At 50.9% G+C, this 27026-nt stretch overlaps 1 protein-coding gene across 2 annotated transcripts in view; it reads right to left on the bottom strand.

The window, feature by feature from the left end:
* The window catches only part of LOC140425119 (tissue factor pathway inhibitor 2-like), a 94730-nt gene that overhangs the window by 34328 nt on the left and 33376 nt on the right, over nt 1–27026 (bottom strand). For both annotated transcript variants that reach the window (XM_072509032.1, XM_072509031.1), the window contains exons 3-4: nt 12405–12584; nt 1402–1581 (exon numbers count right to left, since the gene is read on the bottom strand). In XM_072509032.1, coding sequence (XP_072365133.1) covers nt 1402–1581; nt 12405–12584 — 360 coding nt within the window. The remainder of the gene's footprint in view (nt 1–1401; nt 1582–12404; nt 12585–27026) is intronic.

Here is a 27026-nt window from a genome sequence, read left to right as displayed (position 1 = left end):
AGTGTAGAAGATTGTAGTTTAGTCGGGCAGTATGGTCGGCACGGGCTTGGAGGGCCGAAGGGCCTGTTCCTGTGCTGTACATTTCTTTGTTCTTTGTTCTTTGTTCTGCACAGATTGCCCCAGGCCTTGCACACTCTGACCCATACCCGACACCGTCGCCCCCATTGCCTCCACCTCAGATGCCACCCGTGCGGTGTAGGCCTGGGTGGCATGCATGACCAGCACCACCCAGTGCTCCTTCATGGGGATGGACTCCTCCACCTGTGCCCCCAGGTGCTGGAAGCCGGCCGTCATCCCCTCCTGTGGTCCCTGGGTGCACCTGCACTGTGGCTGGGACAGGATGTTCCAGAAGCCCGGGACCTGGGCAGCAGCTGGTTCCTGGGGCCGGCCCACCCTCCGACCCTCCGGCCCCTTGGCTGCTCCTACCTCCAACTTCTGTATCGGATACGATGTGTGGTGTGCACCAGATAGTGTTCCTGGAGCCTCTTCACTAATGTGCCCAACTGAGGCGATAGTCTCTGGGATGATGGAGGGTGTGGGAGACAGCTGTGACGGAAAGTCAGTGTAATCCTCCGACCCAATCTCCGGAGTTTCTCAAGTCTCGGGCGGAGGGCTGGTGTTCGGGCTGCTCTCCCAGTCAGTGCTCGGCTGTCTGGGGGCCACCAGCTCTGACACTGGCTGGGATGGGGGTCTCTGGATGGACCAGCCCCATCTCTGGCAGGTCTGGTAAGACACAAAACGACATTTGACTGTGGTGATGGGGGTTGTCCACATATGTGTCATCGGGATCCGCAATTAAGCGGGATCTCACCTGCTCGCCCGCCGCTGACCTCCGTGTCAGCAACCTCCCTTTCCTCCGGGCCACCGACCATGTCCAGTGCCCTCTGCTCTGTTGAGAGGGGGGGGGGGGTTAGCACTACCTACTCACCCTGGCCGCCCTGAGGTCATGTAGTTTCTTCCTGCACTGGATGCCAGTCCGGATGATGTTGCCCACAACGCTGATCATGTCTGTCACCTGCACCCAGGCGGCCTTCCTCCCAGGCCGGGGTACAGGATCATCCTTCTCTCCTCCACGGCATTCAGGAGGGTGTCCAGCTCAGTGTCCCTGAACCGTGGCGCTGCTCTCCTTCCAGCCATCTTGTTGACTGGGACGGTGTGTGTGGGGGAAGGAATTGTTTAAGTGAGCTACGGCGTGTGAGCCTCATGTGCGCCAATCCGGCGCCGTTCCGCTTGGAACCGGTTGCGTTCCGCGTGACGATGGTGCTGGCCCATTTAGAGTTGCTGAATCGGTGCAGCTGCTGCGCCGTTTTTGCTGTCATAAAACACCACAGTTTCCACACCGGCGTCAGCACTTAGTCTCAAAATCGGAGAATCCAGCCCAATATATTTTAAGATATCTACCTGATATTGGTTTGCACTCCCTCAGGCAAGTTGAAATGTCGTTGAAGTTATTATCATTCCCATAGCAGCCACCAAATGTAAAATCTTCACACTCTCCTGTCGTAAAGTTATAGAAATATTTGGTAAAGGAAGCACGGCATGGTCCTGTAACAGCCTGCAGCCTGCAAATTTTAGGAACCTCTGCAATTAAAAACACAATGTTGTTAAATGCATTATGTAATGCATCTTTCCACATGGTTTCCATCTATAATAAATCGGCAAACAATATTACTTCCAGTCGAATGATAAAAATGCAGCCAAAAGTGACCCATTTGTGATTACCATCAACTTCACTCAACTAGTTCAAAAAAGTTAGTAAACAGTTCTCTGAAGGATGTAAAAGGGATATGAGGATAAGAAGAATTTACAACATCAATTTAGATTTATATTGTGTCCTTAGTGCAATGAGGGAGGTCTTGTGGCACAGTGGGTAACACCCCCGTCACAAGGCTAAAAGTTCTGGGTTTGAGTCCCATCCCAGGACTTGATGACCAAGGAAGGTATATTCATAAATTTGCCAAACAGGTTGAGTGTTAACCTGCGAAGTCCTTCCAATACTCCAGTGGCTGATAGTAAGAGGAGAGACTCCTGGTTAGCCACACGTGACGTGGCGTGGTACCCCTCAATCTATAAGCCCTTGGAGATCTGTTCCGGGAATTGTTATGTATGGAAACGGACGAAAGGCTGTCTTAGTGCAACACTAGTTACGGGAAGCGAATTGGAATGGAATTAGGGCAATGAAACACTCCAAAGCTCTTCAGAGGATAATTACAAAACACAAAAGCCATTGAACCAGTGTACCGGAAATTGCTGTCAAACGTCAATGGACGTTTTCACCGTGGGCGGAACTGGTAAAATCCTGGCTAATAGGAAGGATGCTCAAAGATTCAAAATATAATGAATTATTACAGGCAAGATTCCTTTATTTTTTTTAAATTTAGCACTTGAATAATTTCAGGAAATAATATCAAATGGGGCTGACTTAATGGACAACAGGCAACATTCTCTGCCTCAGAGACCACAAATGCGATCTGTGCTTGGGCTTGCTGGGTGATGGCTGGCAGGGCTGGGGGAAGTAGCGGCGAACGACTTTCTGACAGCTCCGTGGATTCGGGGTGTCCTCCTCGGGATCGGGGTGGCCTGGCTCAGACCACCATTGCTGCAGGTTTACGGGCTGGTTTAGCACAGGGCTAAATCACTGGCTTTGACAGCAGACCAAGGCAGGCCAGCAGCACGGTTCGATTCCAGTACCAGCCTCCCCGAACAGGCGCTGGAATGTGGCGACTAGGGGCTTTTCACAGTAACTTCATTTGAAGCCTACTTGTGACAATAAGCGATTTTCATTTCATTTCATTTTCAGTATTTGTTTTATATTGGGACAAGTTACAGGCCCCTGGCTGCTCACTCTGCTGACTGCACACGGTGTCCTGTAAATGTTCACAGGGCGTCTGGTAATTTGAGAGCCCACTCAGGCCGCCTGTCTGGAAACCCTCAGACCCCAGAACCCATCACTGGGATGGGCGGGGCCAAGCTCAATCAGTGGCACACCAGGTGCAGTCACTCCTCAATGCGCTTATCAGAAGCGCAGCCCCACTGCAGGGGAAGCAGGGGAATAGCAGAGCTCACCCCAAAGAAAGGACACATGCACCATGCTTTGGCACCTCCCTGGCACACTGCCCCACTCAGGGCAGAGGCCTCACCAGTGACACTATCAGCTAGCCCACTCCGTAGGAGCATGAACTGTCTTTAAGCCCTGTCTACCCCTGCTCCCACCCCTCTTGTCGCCGGACAGGTTGCCACAACCTGTGTGCCACACCCAGGACCCACATCACACTGCAGCTACGGTCGCAGCAAACGCACACTTCCCTGCCTCATCCCCATTTGTAGGACCTGCCCACACACAAGCCTCTAAGCATAGAGGCGGTTAGTGGTACACAAGTGACCCTCTCCACTGCACAACCAGGTGCCACCAGCTGGCGGGATAACACATGACCCACCCAATGAGGACACCCACAGCGGACACCACTGGGGAGACAGGACAGGGGTCATAGAGCCTATCGCTGACACAGGTTGCAGCAGCCACCGGTATGCCTTTTGGCAGGGATAGGTGATCAGAATAGAGGCACTCACTGATGGGGTCAAGGTAGGCACAGGGGTGCAGCATGGAAGGCAACATATCGGGGGAGGGGTGATGTGGAGGGTGGAGCTGAAATGCAGCTCAGTGCCACCATGTAGCCTGTTGGATCTGGATGGGCAAGTGAATACTCATCTTGCTAACATGTCTTTTTTTCCCCACACTGCAAAGAATGAATTTCAGAGTACAGCCAGCAATGCTCGGTATCTACTTGGCGGCAGCTGCTGTTATGGATGTATGGAGGCTGGAGGCACAGGGCCTGCTCGGGGAGGAGCCTGCCCCAGAAGAGCAGGGCTAGCTACTTAGGCTTGAGTGCCAGCCGTCCACTAAGTCGAGGAGGAGGTGCGAAGGGAGCATTGTGTCAGGGTACGTGTATGCCGTAAACACCTGTCCTTCGAAGAGATGCCGGACCGATTGTGCCGGCAAATACTTTGGCTAAACAAGGAGACCGTTCGCCGCCTATGCCCTGCACTGTGGGGGTTTGGAGGAGGATACCCCCTCCGAGTGGCCTCGTGGTGACAGTAGCGCTGAACATCTATGCCTCTGGGTCTTTCCAGGGGCCAAGCAGAGACCTGTCTGGGATCTCTCAGACATCTGTACACAGGTGCACCCGCACTGGTGATGGATGCCCTATGTGCCTGGGCTGTGGACTGCATAAACTTGTCTGAACCAGGCACACCAGGATGCTCGAGCAGTAGGAATTGCCGCCATCCCTGGCATTCCCCAGGTTCAGGGGGTGATCGATGGCACAGATGTTCCCCGACAAGCACCAGCTCATCAGGGGGTGTCCTTCATCAAACAGAAGGGCTTCTATTTCCTGACCAGCCACTGCACATCATGCACGTCTGCGCCTGATACCCAGGCAGCGTTCATGATACATTCATCCTGGAACACTCGTTGGTTCCCAGCACCTTCAAGGTATTCCCTCGAGTGAGGGAATGGCCCATGATGCCTGTGCAGAGATCACTGACCAATGCGGAGAACCAATATAATGATGTCCATGTGCCAATCAGAAGCATGATGCATCGGCGTCCTCCAGATACGGTTCCGATTCCTGAGCCGCTCCGGTGGTGCTCTCCAATATAGGCCCAAAAGGGTCTCCAACAGTGTGCTGGCCTGCTGTGTCCTGCGCAACATCATGCAGCAGAGGGTTGACATGTTGGACGAGGATAAAGAACACCAGGCCTTATCTGATGAGGAAGATGGCCAGGAAGAACCAGGCATGGAGCCCCGGCTGGCATGACAGGTTGCCCGAAGTGTGCTCCAGGGCACTCTGCACATGGAACAGCCTCATCAGCTGCAGATTTCCGAGTAAGAGACCTGGCCACCAGCAGCTCTGCCACCCTGTTCCACCTCTCCATACTCTCCCCACCCACCTCACCCCATTGCAAGTGGTTCCCCCTTGCTCCTAGCCGCTCACACCCTACTAACCCGCTCACACCCTATGAACATCACTAAAGGGTGTTGGCCCTGGGCAGGCAGTATCAGTGGATCTTGTCCATGGGACGGATGATGATGACGATTTGCTGTGAGGTGAGCTCTGATGCCCCTCATTGTTTCACAAAGTTGGACTCCTCCCTTCAGGATCACCTTTCACTATCCGCTCGGGTGATCCTTGCATCCTGGCCATTCCATCTCACCGGCCCATATATTCTTTGCAGGGGTGGGGGCTGTAGTTATGAGATGGTAAAAGGTGATGGTTTACTCACTGATTAAACTCTCCTACAAAGCAGCCACACACGCCTGGCCCCATTCCTTACTGCGACTGAGGGCGACCCCAGGTGGAACAGGACCCTGCCCTGTGCCATCCTCCAAAACCCACACTACCAATCCCTCACAAACCCTCTACACTCAGCCCAGCTCATCCCTCACACCCTTCAGACAGAGAATCAAGGTAGTTGAAATGTTGGTAAAAAGGTGTTTAATAGTGACTATATACATAGTGCTCTGCCCCTACCTCTAATCTATGTGCTACACCCATGCCAACTTAACTGGTGTCCACATCACGTATTTTATGTGGTCTAACGTTCCTTCTAAGTGTGACCCTAGACAGAACATCAGATGTGGAGGTGGCTGTTATATTACTCTTTGGTATTATATCGTTACTCTTTGCTTCGTAATCCAGAATGGTCGGATGGTGTGATCATAAAGAAACCACCAATCTCCAACTTAAAAGCAAAACTGATTTGTTGTATAGCGATTAAATAATATTGAGCTTGCACACTCCAGAGAACTCAAAACTATTAATAAAGTACAGTAAGAAGTCTTACAACACCAGGTTAAAGTCCAATAGGTTTGTTTCGAATCACTAGCTTTCGGAGCGCTGCTCCTTCCTCAGGTGAATGAAAAGGTATGTTCCAGAAACATATATATATAGACAAATTCAAAGATGCCAGACAATGCTTGGAATGTGAGCATTAGCAGGTGATTAAATCTTTACAGATCCAGAGATGGGGTAACCCCAGGTTAAAGAGGTGTGAATTGTGTCAAGCCAGGACAGTTGGTAAGATTTCACAGGCCAGATGGTGGGGGTTGAATGTAATGCGACATGAATCCCAGGTCCCGGTTGAGGCCACACTCATGTGTGCGGAACTTGGCTATAAGCTTCTGCTCGGCGATTCTGCGTTGTCGCGCGTCCTGAAGGTCGCCTTGGAGAACGCTTACCCGGAGATCAGAGGCTGAATGCCCTTGACTGCTGAAGTGTTCCCCGACTGGAAGGGAACATTCCTGCCTGGTGATTGTCGCGTGATGTTCGTTCATTCGTTGTCACAGCATCTGCATGGTCTCGCCAATGTATCACGCTTCAGGACATCCTTTCCTGCAGCGTATGAGGTAGGCAACGATGGCCGAGTCGCATGAGTTTGTACTGCGTACCTGGTGGGTGGTGTTCTCACGTGTAATGGTGGTATCCATATCAATGATCCGGCACCTCATGGCAGGGTTGTGTGGTGTCGTGGTCACTGTTCTGAAAGCTGGGTAGTTTGCTGCAAACAATGGTTTGTTTGAGGTTGCGCAGTAATTTGAAGGCATGTAGTGGGGGTGTGGGGATGACCTTGGCAAGATGTTCATCTTCATCGATGACATGTTGAAGGCTGTGAAGAAGATGTTGTAGTTTCTCCGCTCCGGGAAAGTACTGGACGACGAAGGGTATTCTGTCGGTTGTGTCCCATGTTTGTCTTCTGAGGAGGTCGGTGCGGTTTTTTGCTGTGGCTCGTTGGAACTGTCGATCGATGAGTCGAGTGCCATATCCCGTTCATACCTCTTCATTCTTCTAATCTTAACGATGCTATGGGGCTGGATTCTCCGCAGCTCCGTGCCGAAATCACGGCCGGCGTGGGGGCGGAGAATCCACTTTCACGCCGTAATCGGGCCCGGCGCTTTTCCGGGCCCCGAAAATCGGCGTGAGCACGGAGTACGCCGTGCCGCCGGCAGGCCATTGCCAGAGGCTTGCCCAGCAATCCTCCGCTCCCGACCGATCGAGTTCCCGATGGCGTGGAACTAACCATCTATTGCCGGTCGGGGTGCTGGCATAAGTCCGCGGCCGCTCTGGTTGGGGGCACGCAGGCCTTCTAGGCGGCCGGGGATTAAATCTGCGCGGTTTCAGACTCGGGCGTACGGCCGATCGGGGGGTCTCTTTTCTTTGTGTGGCTCGCTGTCCGATTCCGCCCTGGAGCTTGGAGCGACCGCTGGGGGCCGCCGCCATGCGCATGCACGGCCTCTGACAGGAAGTGGGGGGGGGGGCCCGTATCCGCAGCAAAAGCGGCGAGATTTACTCCAGGTCCCTGCTAGCCCCCTGCAGGGCATTGAATTTGTTCAACTTTTTATAAGGAATTTCTGGAGTAAAAGTCCACCGTTTTTATGCCGGCGTGGGGACATCGTCTCATTTTGGGAGAAGGGACAATCCAGCCCATGATCTATCCCTCTCTCTGCTGACACTCAACTGACTAGTACCCAAGATTTCCTGAGTTCTTATAAATATGCTGGGAACTAGTGGTGCCCTCTAGTGTTTGTATCACACTTGAGATGTAATAATTAACCCTTTCCTTACCTACATCTATACATATCATTGCAGCAGCTTGATGCATATCTTGCCCTCTGACCCGAGGTACCTTTGGCGGCCATCCTCTGGAGGGGTTGGACCGACTTTCGGGTATCACAGGTGACAAAATGCGATCCTATTCTGCCCTCCAGATACATCAGTGTCAGGTGATGAGGGGGAATTCAGAAACGCTGAGGGTTTCCAGCACCTCCCCTGTGGGAGGCACCAGCACAGACCCCATCGCTTCCTCCTCCCTCGGGGTGCTCAATGGTCCCCGGGCAACTCCCTGGGACAGAGATGAGACCGGAGTGAGGCTGACCGTCACCTGCCGCTGCCAGTCCTGGAGGCCCGCTCTCATTTCAACCAGAGTTTCGATACTCATGGAGCACAGAGACTGGGCCATGTCCCTCAGCAAGTGAGTCATGTCCCTCACAGCCTCAGTCATGGCTCCTGCGCCTCGGTCATGTTCCTGTGTGACTGGCTCAGGTCAGTCAGCACCTGGCCAATGATCTTGGTACCCTCAGCCATGACCCTTTCTGACTGGGCCAAGCTCTGGAGCTTCGGAGCAATGTCCATGTAGGCCTTGTACATGGCTGCCTGTGACTGGACTCTCCTGTCTTGAGCCTCAGCCATCGACCCCACAGTTTGCCCCAAGCCTTGGACGTCTTGACTTATGGCTGTAACTGTTTCACCCAAGGCTTCCACTGTGGATGCCACCCGTTCGGTGCTGGCCTGGGTATGCATTGTTGGCACCATCGCCTGCACCTGAAGATGGTTGGACTCATCCAACTAGACCTGCAGATGCTGGAAAGTGCTGATTCACCTCCTGTAGATCCTAGCTCTGTATCTGCGTCCCTACCAGTGATGGGATCATACTTTCCAGAAGCGCGATACCTGCCCAGACTACTGCTGGGTCCTGGGACCAGGCAGCCCTCCGACTGTCCGCTACCTTGGGAGAGCCTGCCTTCATCTGATATGCTGTAACATGTGTGACATGACCATCAGAAGGTGACCCAGGAGCCTCTTCACTAAAATGCCCCACCGAGGTGATAGTCTCTGTGATGGTGGTGGATGCAGGTAACCGCAGTGCCAAGAAGTTGGTGTTGTCCCTGGCCTGGTCCTCCGGGGTGTGCCGGGTGTTGTGTTATGCTACTTCGGATAACACAGGCTGCTACTTGATGCAGTCTTAACTAAAGGATGAAATGAGTTCAACGTGTTTATTCAACTATTAACACAGTTCTCAAATGAGTTCGACTCTCTGCTAATCTAACTGTAGTAACTCAGTCTGACTCTACCAGCTTGCTCTAAGCCACGTGCTGGAGTGTGATGCTGCTGATCAACCCTGTCTAACTCTCTAGATGTCTGTCTGTGGAAAGAGGCAGGGTGTGAGTGCCTCATCCCTTTTAGTGTTTATGTCATGCCCCCTTGTGGTGATGCCACCTCGGAGTGTCCTGATTGCCCATTGGTTGTGTCCTATTCTTTTTTTTTTGTTGAAAATCTTTGTATTGGCTTTTCTCAAATTATAAACATTTGTTACTTATATACATTACATTTTTCTTACAGAGAGGTTTGTTTTGTCCTTTATTTGACTAACTGTATGTACATCTTACTGCCCTCTGGATCGGTCTATGAGAACCCTCACTTCCTCCTTCCCTTCTCTTGTGGTTTCCTCATTTTTCTCCCCCCCTCAGGTTGCGCAGTCTTTTGGTTCTGCACCTTTTTTTAATCCCATGGCTTACTCCTCGTTGCTGGCCTCGAACAGGTTTTGGAACAGGCCGACGAACTGCCCCCCAGTATCCAGGAAGCCTTCCTCTGACCCTCGGATGGCGTACTTAATCTTCTCTGGTGGAGAAATTCCCAGAGTTCAGCGAGCCAGTCTGCAGCTTTGGATGGTGCTGCCGATCGCCAGCCGAGCAGGATTATCCGGCGTGCGATGAGGGAAGCGAAAGCATGGGCATTGGCCCCCTTCCCCATGTGTAGCTCTGGCTGTTCCGAGGTTATGTCTTATTCTGAGTGTTCATTGGTTGCATGTTTGCATATCATGACATCGCACCTTTTTTTTTTCTTTTGTAGATGTATATACATGTGAATGTGTCCGTTTAATGTGACTGACTGAGGAATACAGAACAAAACAAATAAAACAAATGCTCTTAAGTCCAGTCTCTGAGGCTTGCATCTGATCCTCGTCGACCGCTGGAGACGTGGTGGAGGGGATGACTGTGTCTTGACAGGCGAGTGGGAGGCACGACAGGTGGCCTCGTGGTTCGAGGTGTCAATTCGACATGTGGAAATGAAGGGGAAAAGTGGTTGTGGGCAAGCAACTTTTTGCAGTGTCCTTCGATTCCTTCGCACAATGGAGACATCAGCCATACGTATGACATAGGATCTGGGCACGGCTTGTCAAACAACGACTGCCGGAGCAGGCCACCCACCATCCGGTATCTTGATCCTGACCATGTCTGCCAGGGATAGCACGTCCAGATCGGTGGCATGTGCGTCATAGCCCTGCTTCTGGCTGTCGCAAAGCTGTTGCATCTTCTGCAGCACCGGGAGATGATCAAGGTTGTGCAGGTGTATGGCTGGAAGCGTCGTCCGCAGATCCCGGTTCATCAGCAGTTGAGCTAGCGACATGCCAGTGGACAAGGGAGTCGCCCGGTACGCAAGTAGTGCAAGGTGTATGTCGGAAGCGGAGTGTATGCTTGGTGAGGCTCGCCACGCTGAGCGCCTCGGTCACCTCTGCCCAGGTCCAGCTGATGACTGCGGGCGGTAGTCTCCTGTTCATCCTGGGGAAGAGGGTGTTCCGCTTCTACTCCACTGCATCCAAAATTCTATTGAGCTCCATGTCAGCGAAGCATTGTGCTACTCTTTGTGTAGCCATCTTGGCTGGAATGAGTGTGTGGGGAGTGGAGTGCTGATAAGCAGCTCCAGCTCGTCAAGCTCTTCAGCGCCAATTCTGGCTACAGTGAATCTGATGCCAGCAGGAATGAGAATTGCTCTAGATTCACGTGAGCAGATTACTGGCCCCTTAGCATTTTCTGAATTGCTCCAGACATAGCACCCCCAACGGGAACACGAACCTCACACAGTTCAGTCCTCGCATCAACACGGTTGCCCCACATCTCGAACACGGTGTGCAGTTTTGGTCTTCTTATTTACGGAAGGATGTAAATGCATTGGAAGCAGTTCAGAGGAGGTTGATTAGACTGATGCTGGAATCAGCGGGTTGTCTCAGGAGGATAGGTAGACAGACTGGGATTGTTTCCACTAGAGTTTAGAAGAATGAGTGTTAACTTGATGGAGGTATAGAAGACCCTAAATGGTATTGACAAGGTGGATGTTGAAAGGATGTTTCCACTCGTGGGGGACCAGGACTAGTGGGCAATGTTTTGAAATTTGGGCTTGCCCCTGTAGGATAGAGATGAGGAGAAGTGTTTACTCTCAAAGGGCTTGCGACTTTGGAACACTCTGCCTCAGAAAGCAGTAGAAGTGGAGTCACTGAATATTTTAAGGGCAGAGGTAGATAGATTCTTATTGGGCTAGGAAATCAAAAGGTTAATGGGGGCAGATGGAGAATATGGAGCTCAGCACAAACAGATCAGCAATGATCTTATTGAAAGGTGGAGCAGGCTTGAGGGGCTGAATGGCACATTACTGTTTCTGTTTTGTATGTTTGCATTATTCACACAATTACCAGACAAGCTGTCAGAGATGCTCATCACGAAGCAGAAACCTAAATTGCAATGATCACTGTTAGAATTTTGTACGTGTTTCCTACAACCGTCATAAATTTCTCAAGATTACATGCGATTTCTGAACTGATTTTGCCTCTTAGTTAGATTAACCACTCTGTGTGTTATCTTTATTTTCCTCTTAATTTTGAGCTAAATAAAATATCTTTCACACAGCATTTTATTAAAGGACTGACTTGAACTTGGCAGACGAACAGGCCTGTGTAAAACCAAGAAACATGTGACTACAATTTCCACTTTTATTTTGAGCATTATTAATTATAATTAGCATGACCCCCAGGTTCCAACTTTCGTCAGTGTTAAATTACTTAAGCTTGGCTGAGGTGGAAATGGGGGTGCTACCATTTACTTTAGTGTCAGGTAACAAGCATTAGGGTTCCCAGCCCTGATCGTTATCCAGTGACTAATGTACTATTGCAAAGTGCTTGTTTGGGAACGTGAAGTGAGGACAAGATCAAGCTCATTGTGAAGAGAATGGTTATTGGACAAGATCCCAGAGAGCATCTGGAACCGACCTCAGCAAGCGTCTTTAGACAACAACAAAATTCAAGTGCTGCAGTAAAGAAATCCATTTTCTTTTATAACTGGTCTTGTGAAAAGGTCTTTAAGCAAAAAATACTATCTTGGCAGCATCAATATAGATGGAGTAGGAGAATAAATTCCACTGAAAGAATTGAATCAATCTAAAATTCTATATTTTTTGTAAAGTAAAATAAAGCAGCGTCACTAAATAGAACATTTTCTAGAAAATGATCTGGAAAATTATTTTGAAGCTACTTTCCTTTATCAAAAAGGAAAGATCCAAATATGAAAAAAATCAATCTACCGGGAGGATAAATACGAACTTATATTTTGTTCTGTTAATGGGTCGTGCATAGACATCAGTGGGCACAATTCAGATTTTCCAGCTATTCAAATTCTATTTAAGACTGTTCAAATAAGCAGGAACTCTCACCCTTCCTGCCAGGCTTTCTTTTCTCAAATGAACATGCCCAGCTGTGCACATTACTCAACAGGAAAAGATACCTGACCAGAAACTTACTTTTAATTTTTCGGCAGTGCAGTGTACATTCAGTCTGAGATTCAAAGTTGTTTTCATTACCCCTGCAGCCACCATATATAAATTGCTCACACTTCTGAGTGTATCTGTTGTAATAAAAGCGACGGGACGAGGCCTTACAGGGTCCGGGGTCTTGTAACATTAAGCAGACTTCTCGATTGCCTAGAAAAATACAAAGTTGTTGCATGTAACTTCCGTAATATTGCTTGATAACTGAGTCAGTAAACAAGTGGCTTGGTGCCTAAAAACATGAAACAATGGAAATCCAAACCATTACTGGGTGGTGAAATACCTCCAAAATGTAGAATTCAGTAAGCTGGTAACTGACCTTTACCAGTGCAACATCTAGGGCTGGAATCTCCGTTTGGAAGACCCTCCCCCCCAGTATGCACACATGAGGGTGACCCAACCCCCATAACAGAGAGTAATTGTCTGTCTCATTGTTTCTCTCTGGGTAGCTCTTTAGCTTCCAGCAGGGATGACTGATGGGGAGGCAGGAATTGCAATGTGGGGAGAGGGGGGTGGGGGGACTCCAATGGACTTTGCATCAATCCACACCCATGTAAATCCTCAGAATCATGGGAGGGGTGGGGAATCCAGTGACCAGCCTGTCCATAGGATGCAAATTGATTATTTTGACCTATTCGCATCTTCCTGCTGGCCTAGGGCGCAACCTCGATACCGCCGCCAGCAGGCCACCGGATTAATAATAATAATAATCTTTATTGTCACAAGTAGGCTTACATAAACACTGCAATGACGTTAGTATGAAAAGCCATATTCGCCATATTCCGGCACCTGTTCGGGTACACAGAGGGAGAATTCAGAACGTCCAAATTACCTAACAGCTTGTCATTCGGCACCTGTAAGGAAACCGGTGCACCTGGAGGAAACCCACACAGACACAGGGAGAACGTGCAGGCTACACACAGACAGTGACCCAACCCGGGAATCGAACCTGGGACCCTGGAGCTGTGAAGCAACACTGCTACCCACTGTGCTACAGTGCTCCCCACATTATTGGAAACCTCCCATTTTTCTGACCACTCTGGATTCGCCGCCCGATTACGGATCTCTCTGCTGGTGTCAGGCAGCAGAGAATCCAATCCCCAAGTGTGGTACTACTGCTTCAGCATCCTGAGCTGGGAAGAAGACAATCTGCTGGGTTCCCACTTCTGATCATTACGAGTGACTCTAGATAGACATTATGCATGTGTAGAATGAGGCATGAAGGGACTGAGTGTGTTGCAATACTGCTCTCCCAGTCAACATACAGTGACACAGTTGTGGAGGTGAAGGCAGGTGATCCTGAGGGTGTATGATGTAGGGTTTGAACCAGTAGCTAGGCGAAGGATAAGGCTTGTTGTAAAGCTGAATAAAATGATTTTGGTCCTTAAAATTTTCAATTGAAGGAAGTTCTGCCTTCCGTGTGTGTCTTACAGCCCAAATAGGCCATTGTGTTGAGTGACTGGATGGTGAAAGACTGCTGGGCAAAATAAACAAACAATTTGAAATCCTGTTGTGACAGAATAACTGAAGCACAATTTAAAAATAGCTTTTAACATTGAAGTGTGAAGGGGAGCGTATATTGAAAAAGCTGCCTTAAAACGTTGCTGGAGCACAACAAAGACAAATGCTGCGTGACTGTTTATCATAATCACAAAACATTGATAACGAATAGAATAATTTCTCTATTCTTAAAGCTTCAAGAAACTAGTCACTTTTCTACAGTGTTTGATAAATAAAAAGGATGCTACTTATTAAAACATCGAACTTGGGGGTACAATGAATATCAATGCAAATCTCAAACCAGTGCAGAACACAGTGCAGAAAGTCCAAGCAGATAATGGACTCTTCAAAAAGTGATGGGATTTTATGCATATGTGTCTTAATTGGACAAGTATTAAACAAACCCATTAAGAGTAAAAGTAAACACGATGAAAGTCAGCAATACTACATTCATCACTATTTTAGTCTATTAAAAAATAAGAATGTATTATCTACAGCTAACTTAATACATTTGAGCAATACAAATCCAGCAGGCTTGACTCCCAACCTCATTTCATTGAAATGTGATCCCTGTAAGTTACTGTGGTATTCTTCATTGAAATGCAGCATTTTATTTATTCTGTTACAAGCGAATCTTAAGCTATTCACAAATTTACCCTTAAATGGATTAGCTGTAATGCTTTCCTCACCACCACATACTTAGCAACTCACTCAAAACTCTTATTATGCTTACTGATTTCTGCTCACCTGCCACTCGTGTCATAATATACATCTATTTATATAATGGAGTGCAGACAGGCAGTGATTGACACACAGGATGACCAGTAAGCACACAGAACAGAGCAGCCAATCACCAGACAGGACACAACCATTATAAAGCCAGAGGGCACCAGTTTTCCTGCTTTCTCGGGACCCAGCCTCTGAGACAGTCAGAGTTAGTGAGCTGGCCAGTGCAAACACCACGTGGTAGCTCGTAAGTCTGGTTAGGCTAGTATCAGGTCTCCAGTCAAGTCAGCATAGTGTCAACCCACAGTTGAACATGTATAATAGTTTGGATGTTAAATAAAATCGTGTTGCATCATATCAAGTGTTGGAAGTCTGTCTCTCGCTACACTGCATCAAGTGCAGTCCACATCGACCCAGCCTACCCAACACATCATGGTACCAGTGAGTGATGCTGAAAATTGATGGACCTACCTTGGGTGAATCAGCGTTGACCAGCAAACAGACGGACCTAGCTTGAGTGAATCAGCGTTGACCAGCAAACAGCCATCCGGTGACATGGAAAATGTCCGCCCTCCTCCGCAGCTCCTCATCGCCGGCAACCTCGGTGCAAATTGGAAGATCTTCAAACAAAAAGTTCCAACTCTATCTAGAACCAACCGACCTCGAGGCCGCATCGGACGCCAGGAAGATCGCACTATTCCTCTCCACAGCCAGGGACATCGCCATCCACATCTACAACTCCCTTACATTCGCTGAAGGCGAAGACAAGACAAAATTTAACACAGTCCAACTGAAGATCGACAGCCACTGCGACATTGAGGTGAATGAGAGCTTTGAACGGTACGTTTTCCAGCAGAGGTTTCAGGGTAAGGATGAACCTTTTCAATCCTTTCTGACCCATCTCCGCACCCTCGCGCAGTCATGTAACTATGACTCGACCACTGAATCTATGATTCGGGACCAGATCGTTTTTGGGGTCCACTCCGATTCCCTTCGCCAGCAGCTCCTGAAAGTCAAGCAGCTCACCCTCACCATCGCCATCAAAACATGTGTTCTCCACGAACATGCTAACAATCGGTACTCCCACATCAGAGCGGCAGAAACGGCAAAGCGAACCTCCCACGAGGCGGAACGGGTGCAATCCATCGCACAAATGCAGGGCCTAAGTATCGACGAGAGTGGCCATTCCACCCGCTTTTCCCGGGCCCCTACGCATGAGCGCCACGACCGAGGTGACGGCGAAACCGACGACCAGACTGCGCAGGTTCGTACGTCGTTCGACCGCACTGCGCATGCGCGATGGCGCACGGAACGTGCTGATGTTGGTGTCCTGACGTGTCTGAATTGTGGCTCCGCCCATTTAAAGCGGCAATGTCCGGCAAAATCATGACGGTGTCTACAGTGTGGCAAGCTCGGCCACTACGCAGCCCTTTGTAGATCTGCTCCACTGCCCAGCATCCAGCGATCCCAGCCGCGGCGCAGAAGCGTCCGTTCAATACAGCAGGCCATGCCAGGCACTGACCCCGACAGCCCAACAGATCCTGACGCTGCGTGCCTCAAATCTCCATACCGGGTGGGCATCATTACGAAGCATGCGCTGCCTTTCTCCAAGACAGCGAAGCACCTCCCGATCCTCAGCGTGGACCCCGACGACGAGTAGTGTGCTGTCCTCACAGTCAACAAGGCTCGCATCCGGTTCAAACTGGACACCGGCGAACCTCATCTCCAAATCGGATCTCAACACCATCCGCGTCAGACGAAGCATTCTTCCACCGGCCTGCCAGTTCCTTGACTACAATGGCAATGCCACAGCTGCCAGTGGCCCATGCCAACTCGGAGTTTCCAATAAGTCATTTAAAGCGACACTGCGATTTGAGATCGTGGGACCTGACAGAGCATCCCTGCTCGGTGCTCGGGCCTGCAAACTCCTGAACTTGGTTCAGCGAGTTCACACCATGTCATCCTCACAGGCGACAGCCTCACCTGATGAGAACTTCCAGGCTGAAATTGATGACATCATCATGCAGTATCACAGTGTGTTCGACGGAATGTGCACACTCCCATACAGATACAAGACCCTGCTCAAACCAAACACCACCCCTGTGATCCACGCACCACGTCGGGGGCCGGCACCCCTCAAGGACCGCCTCAAGCAGCAGTTACAGGACCTCCAGGGCCAGGGCATCATATCAAAGGTCACAGAACCCACGGACTGGGTCAGCTCCATGGTCTGTGTCAAGAAGCCGTCAGGGGGACTTACGGTGGCGATCGCGAACGGAGCGGCCGCAGCAAAGACGACCCCGCACAGCCACAAAATCACGGCTTTTTTGGGAGGGTTCCCCCAGGGTTTCTTTTTTTAAAAATTTGGCCCTGCCCAGGCACCAAAGCTCCGTTCCATGGAGCTGGAGAGGGAGAGGAAAAAAAAATGGAGAGACTGGTCCCGGTGAGCTGCACGTGGAGGAGGAGTGGGGATCGCTCAGAAACGGCCGGAAAGTCGGAGCACGGAGAGGATCACAAGGACAAAATAAGAATTTTTAAATTCAACCTTCATTGTTCCTCTCCTGCAAATTCTTTTAAAAAAAGAAAAACTTTTTTAAAGGGAAAAAAAACCTTTCAAAACAAAAATCCCTTTTCATTAAAAAAAATTGTTTTTAAAAAGGAAGGCACAGACAGAAATATGCCTCCAAATAATAAATTGAGGGGACGGCGAGATGTAAGAAGGAACGGCAGCGAAGGAAAAAAACAGGAGCTGCGAGCGTGCAGGCAGACGACCCCACGGGGCGAGGCGGAGGTTCAGGTGAATCAGGAAGCGGAAAAGCTGGCCAGCCGAACAGCGGAGCAGGAACAGGACGCGGCGACCATCCCCCCCCCCCCCCCCCCCCCCCGCACAGGGGGAGGAATGGAGAAGCCTGCTGAAAACGGAAATAAACGCCATAAAGGAGGAGATAAAAACAGAGATAAACGTCATGAGGGAGGCACTCAGGACGGAGCTCCACACAATGATGAAGGAGATGCTGGCGGAGACAACAGAAAAAATGCAGCGAACCATCAACGGCCTGTAAAGGAAGGTGGAGGTGCAGGAGAAAACTATTCAGGAGTTGGAGAGGGCTGCCTCGGACCAGAACGACAGGATGGTAACTCAGAAAACCGAGGTGAAAAGGCTGGTAATGACCCAGGGGAGCTTAAGAGGGAAAGTGGAGGTCCAGGAAAATAGGTCCAGACGGCAGAATGTTAAAATAGTGGGTCTGCCAGAGGGGATGAAGGGCAGAGACCCAACAGGCTACGTCACCCAAATGCTGGGCATGCTAGTGGGAAGGGAGAAGTTTCCAAACCCCCCCAAAATCAACAGGGCGCACAGGTCGCTCCGACCCAGGCCCAAAGCCAGGGAGCAGCCCAGAGCGATTATCGTGAAGCTGCACAGTTTCCAAGACAGGGAAAAAATCTGAAAGTGGGTCCGGCAGATGAAAGCGAGCACGTGGGAAGGGAAGACCATAAGGGTGTACCAGGACATTGGGGCGGACCTGGCCAAAAGAAGGGCTGAATTCAACAGGGACAAATCAGCACTCTACAAAAGTAATGTGAAATTTGGGATGTTATTCCCGGCCAAACTCTGGGTAACATTTGAGGGGAAGGAGCTGTGTTTTAACACCCCAGCGGCAGCGGAGGAGTTCGTTAGAGCAAACAAACTGGGGAAGGGACAGCCGCAATGGCCATCATGAAAGCGACGGGGATGGAAAAGAAAGGAAGAATCGGAACAAAGAGCAGCGGGCAGACCACAAACAGAGACAGTACGATCACGAACTGTACACACGTGTTTGGTGCACTGTGCGGGACTGTGCTAACTTGTTCCCGGGCTCGTTCCACCTCTCAATGCAATGGGGGGGGGGGGGGGGGGGGGAGTGAAGCAAGGTGACTTTGAGGGTGAAAAAGGCGGACAGGAGGGCGAGACAAGGGCTCGCAAAAGGAAGGTAAAACAGGACCAGAACAGGGCAAGTACTGGGAGGGGGGCCACCGTGCTAGCGAGGAGGGCTAACACGGAGGGCAGGAAGAAAGGAGGGCCGCGGCGTGCCTCTCAGGGGAGAGGGAGCGCCTGGCACAAAGAGGGGGGGGGGGAGAGAGGAGTCGGGGGGAGGAATCGGGGGGAGAGCGCAGAACAAAAGAGGAGCAAAGGGAAGGGTGAGGTCGATAAGCAGCACGAACACAGGCCTCGGCGGGCATGGAGCAGAGCGAGGAACCAAGATGCTGCCACAAACAGCCACTCGGGAGGGCTTCAGAACGAAGGGAGACCCAGGAGTGCAGGGGCGCAGCCACGTGGCGTACACACAGCTGCCGGCCATGATGGGTGCCCCCTGGACAAAAAGGAAACCCCGGAGCCCTGGGGCCCGACCTCATGGTGACCACGGCCATTTTGCACGGCCCCCTAACGAAGGGAAAGCCCGGAGGGCAGGGGCGCGTCTACCAGGTAAGCATGGGTGACCCCGCAGGACCGGGGGGGGGGGGGGGGGGGGGGAATCAAAACCCCCCCACCAGGATTGTTACCTGGAACGTAAGGGGACTCAATGGCCGGTTCAAAAGATCCAGAGTCTTCACCCACCTAAGAAGCCTGAAAGCAGACATAATCGACCTACAAGAAATGCACCTGAGGGAGAAGGACCGACGGCTGGTAAGGAAGGGCTGGGTGAGACAGACATACCACTCATGCTACGGGACGAGGGCTAGGGGAGTAGCAATATTAATTAGTAAGAGGACGAGGTTTACGTAAACCAAGACAGTTACAGACCCAGGGGAACGGTACGTCATGGTCAGCGGTGTCCTGGAAGGGGCACCGGTCGTACTGGTAAATGTGTACGCTCCCAACTGGGACAACACAGAATTCATAAAGAAGACCATGGCAGAAATCCCCGACCTTGACACACACCGACTGATCATGGGGGGAGACTTCAACTGTGTACAGGACCCACTGATCGACCGATCAAACCCCAGAGCAGGGAAAAAGACTGGCATGGCTAGGGATCTAGGAGCATTTATGGAGCAGATGGGGGCTGTGGACCCATGGAGGTTCCTGCACCCGGGAGAGAACGAATTTTCATACTTCTCACAAGTACACAAGTTATACACCCGTATCAACATCTTTGCAGTGGGGAAATCGGTGCATCCAGGGATCACAGGAACGGAGTACTCCGCGATCGACATCGCTGACCATGCTCCACACTATATGGATTTCATAGATTTCATAGAATTTACAGGATGTGAGGTTGGAGACAGGCCGTGCCCAGCGGCCCACATGGAGGCTGGACACGGAGCTCCTGGCCGACAAGCCCTTCTGTCAGAAAACATCGTGGGCCATAGGCGACTACGTGAGTAACAACCAAAACGGGGAGGGCTCACCAGCCATGTTCTGGGAGGCACTGAAGGCCATGATTCGAGGAGAGATCATAGCCTAACAAGGCAAGCAGAGATGGAACATAGAACATAGAACAATACAGCGCAGTACAGGCCCTTCGGCCCACGATGTTGCACCGAAACAAAAGCCATCTAACCTACACTATGCCATTATCATCCATATGTTTATCCAATAAACTTTTAAATGCCCTCAATGTTGGCGAGTTCACTACTGTAGAAGGTAGGGCATTCCACGGCCTCACTACTCTTTGCGTAAAGAACCTACCTCTGACCTCTGTCCTATATCTATTACCCCTCAGTTTAAAGTTATGTCCCCTCGTGCCAGCCATTTCCATCCGCGGGAGAAGGCTCTCACTGTCCACCCTATCCAACCCCCTGATCATTTTGTATGCCTCTATTAAGTCTCCTCTTAACCTTCTTCTCTCCAACGAAAACAACCTCAAGTCCATCAGCCTTTCCTCATAAGATTTTCCCTCCATACCAGGCAACATCCTGGTAAATCTCCTCTGCACCCGCTCCAAAGCCTCCACGTCCTTCCTATAATGCGGTGACCAGAACTGTACGCAATACTCCAAATGCGGCCGTACCAGAGTTCTGTACAGCTGCAACATGACCTCCCGACTCCGGAACTCAATCCCTCTACCAATAAAGGCCAACACTCCATAGGCCTTCTTCACAACCCTATCAACCTGGGTGGCAACTTTCAGGGATCTATGTACATGGACACCTAGATCCCTCTGCTCATCCACACGTTCAGGAACTTTACCATTAGCCAAATATTCCGCATTCCTGTTATTCCTTCCAAAGTGAATCACCTCACACTTCTCTACATTAAACTCCATTTGCCACCTCTCAGCCCAGCTCTGCAGCTTATCTATATCCCTCTGTAACCTGCTACATCCTTCCACACGATCGACAACACCACCGACTTTAGTATCGTCTGCAAATTTACTCACCCACCCTTCTGCGCCTTCCTCTAGGTCATTGATAAAAATGACAAACAGCAACGGCCCCAGAACAGATCCTTGTGGTACTCCACTTGTGACTGTACTCCATTCTGAACATTTCCCATCAACCACCACCCTCTGTCTTCTTTCAGCTAGCCAATTTCTGATCCACATCTCTAAATCACCCTCAATCCCCAGCCTCCGTATTTTCTGCAATAGCCTACCGTGGGGAACCTTATCAAACGCTTTGCTGAAATCCATATACACCACATCAACTGCTCTACCCTCATCTACCTGTTCAGTCACCTTCTCAAAGAACTCAATAAGGTTTGTGAGTCACAAAGCCATGCTGACTATCCCTGATCATATTATTCCTATCTAGATGATTATAAATCTTGTCTCTTATAATCCCCTCCAAGACTTTACCCACTACAGACGTGAGGCTCACCGGTCTATAGTTGCCAGGGTTGTCTCTGCTCCCCTTTTTGAACAAAGGGACCACATTTTCTGTCCTTCAGTCCTCTGGCACTATTCCTGTAGCCAATGATGACATAAAAATCAAAGCCAAAGGTCCAGCAATCTCTTCCCTGGCCTCCCAGAGAATCCTAGGATAAATCCCATCAGGCCCCGGGGACTTATCTATTTTCAGCCTGTCCAGAATTGCCAACATCTCTTCCCTACGTACCTCAATGCCATCTATTCTATTAGCCTGGGGCTCAGCATTCTCCTCCACAACATTATCTTTTTCCTGAGTGAATATTAACGAAAAATATTCATTTAGTATCTCGCCTATCTCTTCAGACTCCACACACAATTTCCCATCCCTGTCCTTGACTGGTCCGACTCTTTCCCTAGTCATTCGCTTATTCCTGACATACCTATAGAAAGCTTTTGGGTTTTCCTTGATCCTTCCTGCCAAATACTTCTCATGTCCCCTCCTTGCTAGTCTTAGCTCTCTCTTTAGATCCTTCCTCGCTACCTTGTAACTATCCATCGCCCCAACTGAAACTTCACACCTCATCTTCACATAGGCCTCCTTCTTCCTCTTAACAAGAGATTCCACTTCCTTGGTAAACCACGGTTCCCTCGCTCGACGCCTTCCTCCCTTAGGGAAGAGAGGGTGGCCAGGCAACAACTGGTGGACTCCATCCTGGAAGTCAACAGAAAGTACCCCGAGGCCCCGACCGTAGGTCTACTGGCGGAGAGGAAAAAGCTGCAAATGGACTTTAACCTGCTATCCACTAGGAAAGCAGTGTACCAACTCCTTCAGACACGGGGGACCTTCTACGTCCACGGAGACAAGGCTGGCCGCCTATTGGCTCACCAGCTGAGAAAGCAGGCAGCCACAAGGGAAATAGCGCAGGTAAAGGATAGCAGAGGCAGACTGGTAACAGAACAAAAGGAAGTCAATCGGGCATTTGAGACCTTCTGCCGGGGACTGTACACCTCTGAGCCCCCCAATGGGGACGTGGGGATGAAACTGTTCCTTGACGGACTGGAACTACCAGTTGTGGAGGAAGACAGACGGGCGGAGCTGGAAGCACCAATAGACCTGGGAGAAATTATGGAGAGCATCAGTCCATTCAGGCGGGGAAGGCACCGGGACCCGATGGGTTCCCGGCGGACATCTACAAAAAATTTGCACCAGTCCTGGCCCCACACCTAAGCGACATGTTCGCAGACTTACTGGCAAGGGGCACCCTGCCCCCAACGCTAGCACAGGCCACAATTTCACTGATACCCAAAAAAGATAAAGACCTGACGGAATGTGGATCATAAAGACCCATTTCACTGCTGAACGTGGATGCGAAAATACTCGCAAAGGTCCTGGCCAAAAGGCTGGAGGGCTGTGTACCAGAGGTGGTCGCAGAGGACCAAACCGGCTTTGTCAAGGGTAGGCAGCTCACAGCGAACATCAGGCGGCTACTGAACGTAATAATGACCCCCTCTGGGGAGAGAACACCAGAGGTGATCGTCTCCCTGGACGCAGAAAAGGCCTTCGACAGAGTCAAATGGAAATACCTCCTCGAGGTACTGTAACGGTTTGGGCTAGGAGCGGGGTTCACCGCCTGGGTGATACTCTTGTACAACGTTCCCAAAGCGAGCGTCCGAACTAACACCACAAGCTCTAAATACTTCCAGCTGCAGAGAGGAACAAAACAGGGCTGCCCCCTGTCCCCACTCTTGTTTGCGCTAGCCATCGAACCCCTGGCGATAGCCGTGCGGGATGCGAAAAGCTGGAAGGGAATCCAGAGAGGAGACAGAGAGCACAGAGTTTCACTCTATGCAGATGACCTGCTCCTCTATGTCTCGAAGCCACAAGAAGGACTGAAGGCAATACTGCAAATGCTGAAAAAGAGTTTGGAACCTTCTCGGGCTACAAACTTAACCTGGGCAAAAGCGAGGCATTCCTAGTGAACCCAAACGGGGGAGAGAGCTGGAGGGGCTCAGGTTCAAAACAGCCCAGAACAGATTCCGCTACCTGGGGATCCAGATAGCCAGAGACTGGACACAGATCCACAAGTGGAACCTGACCAGCCTGGTAGAGGAAGTAAGAAGGGACCTTCAAAGATGGGGCTCACTCCCACTCTCCCTGGCGGGGAGAGTGCAGACGATCAAGATGAATGTACTGCCAAGGTTCCTCTTCCTGTTTAGATCCATTCCAATCTTCATCCTTTATGCAAAACTACACCGTCTAATCATGGCGTTTGTGTGAGAGGGGGGTAAGAACCCAAGAATCCCAAAACAGACACTGCAAAGAAGGAATATCAAAGGGGGCTTGGCCTTACCAAACCTACAATACTACCACTGGGCAGCAACGGCAGAAAGAGTGAGTGGATGGGTACAAGAACCTGACACAGATTGGGTACAAATGGAGGAGCCATCCTGTAAAGGAACGACCCTCTGGGCCCTGGCTACAGCAGCACTCCCATCCCCTTCAACAAGATACACAAAAAGCCCAGTGGTAGCGGCCACGCTGAGAACATGGACCCAGCTCAGACAACACTTCGGGATAACTAAAATGTCCCCCATGGCCCCAATCTGCGGCAATCAGAGATTCCCCCCAGCCATGCTAGATACAACCTTCAAAAGATGGAGGCGGGACAGGGGCACATTGGCGGTCGGGGACTTCTACGTAGGGCACAGACTGGCAACACTAGACGAACTGACGAGGAAGTGGAGGCTAGCAAAAGGACAGGAAATGTGACACCTCCAAATAAAACAGTTCCTCCGCAAAGAGACAGTGGAGTACCCTGGGGCCCCAGAAACCACACTACTAGAGGACCTGATAGGCACAAGCAACGAGAAGCGGAGGGGGGGGTTATGTGGGAAAATATACGGACAGCTACTGGACAGAGCCCGGACTCCACTGGACGAGATCAGACAAAAACGGGAGGACGAACTGGGGTCAGAGGTCGGATGGGGTCTCTGGAGCGAAGCACTGAGCAGGATGAACTTCACCTCCTCCTGCGCAAGGCTAAGCCTAATGCAGCTCAAAGTGGTGCACAGAGCACACCTGACCAGAACCCGAATGAGCAGGTTCTTCCCGGAGGTGGAGGACAAATGTGAGTGGTGCCAGAGGGGCCCGGCCAACCACACCCACATGTTTTGGGCTTGCCCCAAGCTTGCAGGGTTCTGAACAGCCTTCTCCGAGGCAATGTCCAGGGTTGTGGGGGTGAGGGTGAAGCCATGCCCAATAGTGGCAATCTTCGGGGTTACAGAGCAGCCAGAGTTACACATGGGGAAGGGGGCCAACGCCCTTGCTTTCGCTTCCCTAATCACACGCCGGAGAATCCTGCTCGGCTGGCGATCGGCAGCACCACCCACAGCTGCAGACTGGCTCACTGACCGTTTGGAATTTCTCCACCTGGAGAAGATTAAGTATGCCACCCGAGGGTCAGAGGAAGGCTTCCTGGATACTTGGGGGCAGTTTGTCGGCCTGTTCCAAAACCTGTTCGAGGCCAACAATGAGGAGTAACCTAATAAGAATTGTTATTTTTTAATTATTAAAACACCAAGATAGAGGAGTTACCAAAAGACTGCGCAACCCGGGGGGGGGGGTTCATTCCCAACATGGCAGCACACACCACAGCCCTCCACCATTTCGTCAAAAAGTCAACGGAATTACAGTGGCTGCCCGCTCATGAGAACAAATGGCGTGAGCGGAGGGCTAAACTCACCACAGCCCCGGTTCTGGCGTTCTTCGACGCTACCAAAGAGACCAAAATATCCACTGATGCTAGCCAGGACGGTATTGGGGCGGTGCTCCAATGGGATGACTCCTCCTCATGGGCCCCAGTTGCGTGTGCCTCCAGAGCCATGGCCCCCACTGAGCAATGGTACGCTCAGATCGAGAAGGAATGCCTGGGCCTCCCAATGGGAATCGACAAATTTCACGACTATGTGTAAGGCTTCCCAAAATTCATGGTTGAGACGGACCACAGGCCACATAATCCAGAAGGATTTGAATGACATGGCTCCTCGGTTATAACGAATCCTTCTCAAGCTACGCCGCTACGAATTTGAACTTGTCTACACTCCAGGCAAAGAACTCATTATTGCAGATGTCCTTTCCAGGTCTATCACCACACCGTGTGAACAAACTGACTTTGTCTGCCAAATCGATGCGCAGGTGCAACTGTGTGCCTCCAACCTTCCGGCCACTGATGAGAGGGTCATCCAAATTCGTGAGGAAACGGCCAAGGATCCTCTGCGACAGCATGTGATGCAGCACCTCACGAATGGCTGGCAGAAGGGACAGTGTCCCCAGTTTTACAACGTCAAGGGCGACCTGACGGTGGTGGACGGCATCCTCATGAAACTCGATAGGATTGTGATTCCGCAGAGCATGCGAGCTATGGTGCTCAGCCAACTCCATGAGGGTCACCTGGGGGTTGAGAAATGTCAACGCAGAGCTCGAGAGGCAGTCTACTGGCCGGACATCAGCCAGGACGTTGCCAACACGGTCCTCAACTGCCCCACATGTCAGAAATTTCAGCCAGCTCAACCCAAAGAAACGCTGCAGCAACATGAGATAGTGACCTCCCCATGGTCCAAAGTCGTGTCGACCTTTTCCATGCCAAGGGGCATGACTATGTCCTCCTGGTCGACTACTTCTCCAATTACCCTGAAGTGGTGAAACTGTCCGACCTCACATCGAAGGCGGCGATTAAAGCATGCAAAGATTCATTTGTTGCCAGGCATGGGATACTGCTCACGGTGATGAGTGACAACGGTCCCTGTTTTTACAGCCAGGAATGGTCTGAGTTTGCCCGCCTATACAACCTTCGTCACATAACCTCCAGCCCCCACTACCCGCAGTCAACCCCCACTACCCGCAGTCAAACGGGAAGGCTGAAAAATGGGTCCATATTGTCAAGAGATTACTATGCAAGACTGCAGACTCAGGCTCCGATTTCAACTGGCGCTGCTGGCATACAGAGCATCCCCGCTGTCCACTGGGTTGTCTCCCGCGCAGATGCTCATGAATCGCACTCTGCGAACCACGGTTCCAGCCATCCATGTTCCAGACCTTGACCACCACGGTCATACAAAAGTTGCAGCAACGGGCCCAACAGAAATCAGCATACGATGCTCATGCCACGGATCTCCCCGAGCTGGTCCCAACTGATCGTGTTCATGTGCAGTTGCCTGACGGCGGCTGGTCCGCCACAGCTGTGGTGGTCAAGCAAGTGGCCCCGAGATCGTTCCTCGTCCGCATGGCTGATGGCTCTTTCCTACGACGCAACAGACGGGCACTGCGCAGAGTTCCACGCCCGCCACCTAACCATGATGTCCCGCCTCACACAATGCTTCCTCCGGACGTGCCCTTCCACGAGGCCACCGATCTACCAGCAATCCTGCCGACCTTGCGACCACCGGATTGGCCAAATGCAGGCGGCCCGTGATCCACCATTGAGGCGGTCAACCAGAATTTGTCGCCCACCGCAGAGACTAAACTTATAGACTGAACTTTTGCAAAACTGCGTTACCTTATCGTTTTGACCTCTGTAAATAT

The sequence above is a fragment of the Scyliorhinus torazame genome, chromosome 6, assembly GCF_047496885.1.
Source record: "Scyliorhinus torazame isolate Kashiwa2021f chromosome 6, sScyTor2.1, whole genome shotgun sequence".
In the NCBI taxonomy this organism is placed as follows: domain Eukaryota; kingdom Metazoa; phylum Chordata; class Chondrichthyes; order Carcharhiniformes; family Scyliorhinidae; genus Scyliorhinus; species Scyliorhinus torazame.
This window is presented reverse-complemented; position numbering and strand designations above follow the sequence as displayed.